General features: G+C 19.6%; 1 protein-coding gene across 1 annotated transcript; it reads right to left on the reverse strand.

Moving 5' to 3' along the window:
* Positions 1-411: 411 nt before the first annotated feature.
* Positions 412-1,875, reverse strand: PRSY57_1422300 (GTPase, putative; the record flags this gene model as incomplete). The annotated part of the gene is made up of 1 exon (XM_012909834.2): positions 412-1,875. One exon carries the CDS (start codon positions 1,873-1,875, stop codon positions 412-414), a length of 1,464 nt encoding a protein of 487 aa, XP_012765288.2.
* Positions 1,876-2,516: the final 641 nt, after the last annotated feature.

The following is a 2,516-nucleotide window of genomic DNA, read 5'->3' on the forward strand; positions in this document are numbered from 1 at the left end:
TACTCAGGATACAATTCATGTATTTAATAATTATTTTAATTATATTATACTCCAGAAGTATATAATAATATATTACACAAAAATTTGTAGAAAACAAAAAAAATAAAATATAAAATATAAACTATATTATAATATAGTCATATATGATATAATATATGATGAATTAATTGTATAATATATAATAAAATAAATCATTTAATAAAAATTAAAATTGGGTACAAATTTATAGATAGCCATTTGGGCATCTAGCCATTATAAAAAAAAAAAAATATATATATATATATATATATATACATATAATATTATTAACAAGTCAGGTAAAAATAAATAATAAATAGCAATAAATACATATGCACATATATATATATATGTGTGTGTGTGTGTCCCTTATTTTACATATATATACTTATTTCATTTATCAGTTTCATTTTTATCTTCTTTTACATCTTTTTGTGTTTTGTCCTGTTCCGTTAGATATTTATCTGGATTTACAAAATAAGGTATTTTTCCCTTAATCCAATCATTTATTATTACCTTCGAAACGGACGTAATATCTGGTTCTCCTCCTTTAAGGAGTTTTCCCATTTTTTTGGCTAATATTTCTAGAAATTCTTCTGAATTTTTAAAAGTTAGATCTTCTGGTAATTTATAAATTTTGAGTATATAAGATAGATTTACCATTTTAAAAATATCGTCAATATAAAAATGTGGATTTGTAATTTTTTCAAGTCTCATGGTGCATCTTAAAATTTTTTCTGAATCTTCAATATCATATGGTACAATACCTGGGCAATCAATAAGATATATTTTATTTGTGAGTTTTATGAATTGCCAATATTTTGTTTGTCCTGGTATACATGCTGAAATACATACAACTTTTTTTTTTAAGGAATTAATAATAGCACTCTTTCCAACATTTGGATATCCTATTAATCCGATATGAATATGTTTTTTTTTTTGACTTTTAAAAAAATCTGTATATTGTCTGATAATATTAAATAAATCACTTTTTCCAAATGGTTTATTAATATTAGCATGATAAGCTATAGTTGGATAATCTTTCGAGAGTATTTTTATCCATTTTTCTGCTACAGAAACAGGTATTAAATCAATTTTGTTTAATATTAGGATCATATGTTTATTTGGTCTATCTTTTTTTAATGTTTCTTCTAATTTTTTACATCTTGTACCTATAGGATCACGTGCATCTAATACTTGTAAAAGAATATCTGAACTATCAATAACTTTATATAATTCTGCCCATATCCTTTTTGATTGTCCTATTTTTAATAATTGATCTTTACTAAATTTTTTTTCTATTTCATTTCTTTTTTCAATTAAAGAATTGTCATTTTTGGTTTCATAGGTAGATAAATTTTGTTCTGCACGTTTTGCATATTCTTCTAAAGTACCAACATTTAGTTTCGGTTTTTTTCTTTTCTTTTTTTTACTATATATATCATGATATTTTTCAATACGAAGAAAATTTTCGTTTTTATATTTTTTTGTAACTACATTTTTTTCATCTTTTAATAACTCTACAGGAATTTTAGATCGTTTTATTACAATACTAAATGGATCATGTGTAGTTTCTTCTAATTTATTTCTAAATATTTCTAATTTATTTTGACTAATTGTTCTTGTATTATTAAACCATTTAATACTTGGTTCGATTCTTCTTACTTCATTAATTTTCTGGTTCATTTTTTTTAAATTTGCTTTCGTACGATACATTTTTAATCTTTTTAACTTTTCTGCTTCTTTTTTTTCTTGCCCATTACCTTTATTTATTAAGCGCCCATTTTCCTTAACATTATTAACGCGGTTCTTCGCCACGCTTAGGTTTTTTATCTTCAAGCTCCCCTTTTTTATCATTTTTTTTTTGAGATATAATTATAAATATATATATGATAAAAAAAAAAAACAAGCACCGTATGTAATATAAACACAACTTATCAAAATGAAAAATAAATAATTAAATATATATATATATATATATATATATATATTATATTTTAATTGTAAATATATTTATGTAAAAATACATAAAATATATATGATAATAAATATTCATATCATTATTCAATAAAGCTTCATTTACATCATTTTGTTTTATAAAAAATTAATTTTTATTTTTATTTCTTTTCTATAATACTTCAAAGTAAAAATTTTTATCATCACATTTAAAAAAATATTTATATTACAATATGTTGTAAATATTTATTATTTATTTTTTTTTTTTTAATTTTACTATTTTTTTTTTTTTTTTCTTAGGAAAAAATTAAACGGTATTATAATTATTACATATATATTGCATATATATATATATATATATATATATAGAATATAATTATAGTATATATATTTTATTAATTTATATAATATATTATTATATATGTTAAATAGTAACATATAAAAAACAATCTATAGATATATTATATATATATATATATATATATATATATATATATATATTTTTTTTACCTATAATTTATAAAAAATTATATAACTATAAA

The sequence above is a fragment of the Plasmodium reichenowi genome, chromosome 14 (genome assembly GCF_001601855.1).
Source record: "Plasmodium reichenowi strain SY57 chromosome 14, whole genome shotgun sequence".
Lineage (NCBI taxonomy): Eukaryota > Apicomplexa > Aconoidasida > Haemosporida > Plasmodiidae > Plasmodium > Plasmodium reichenowi.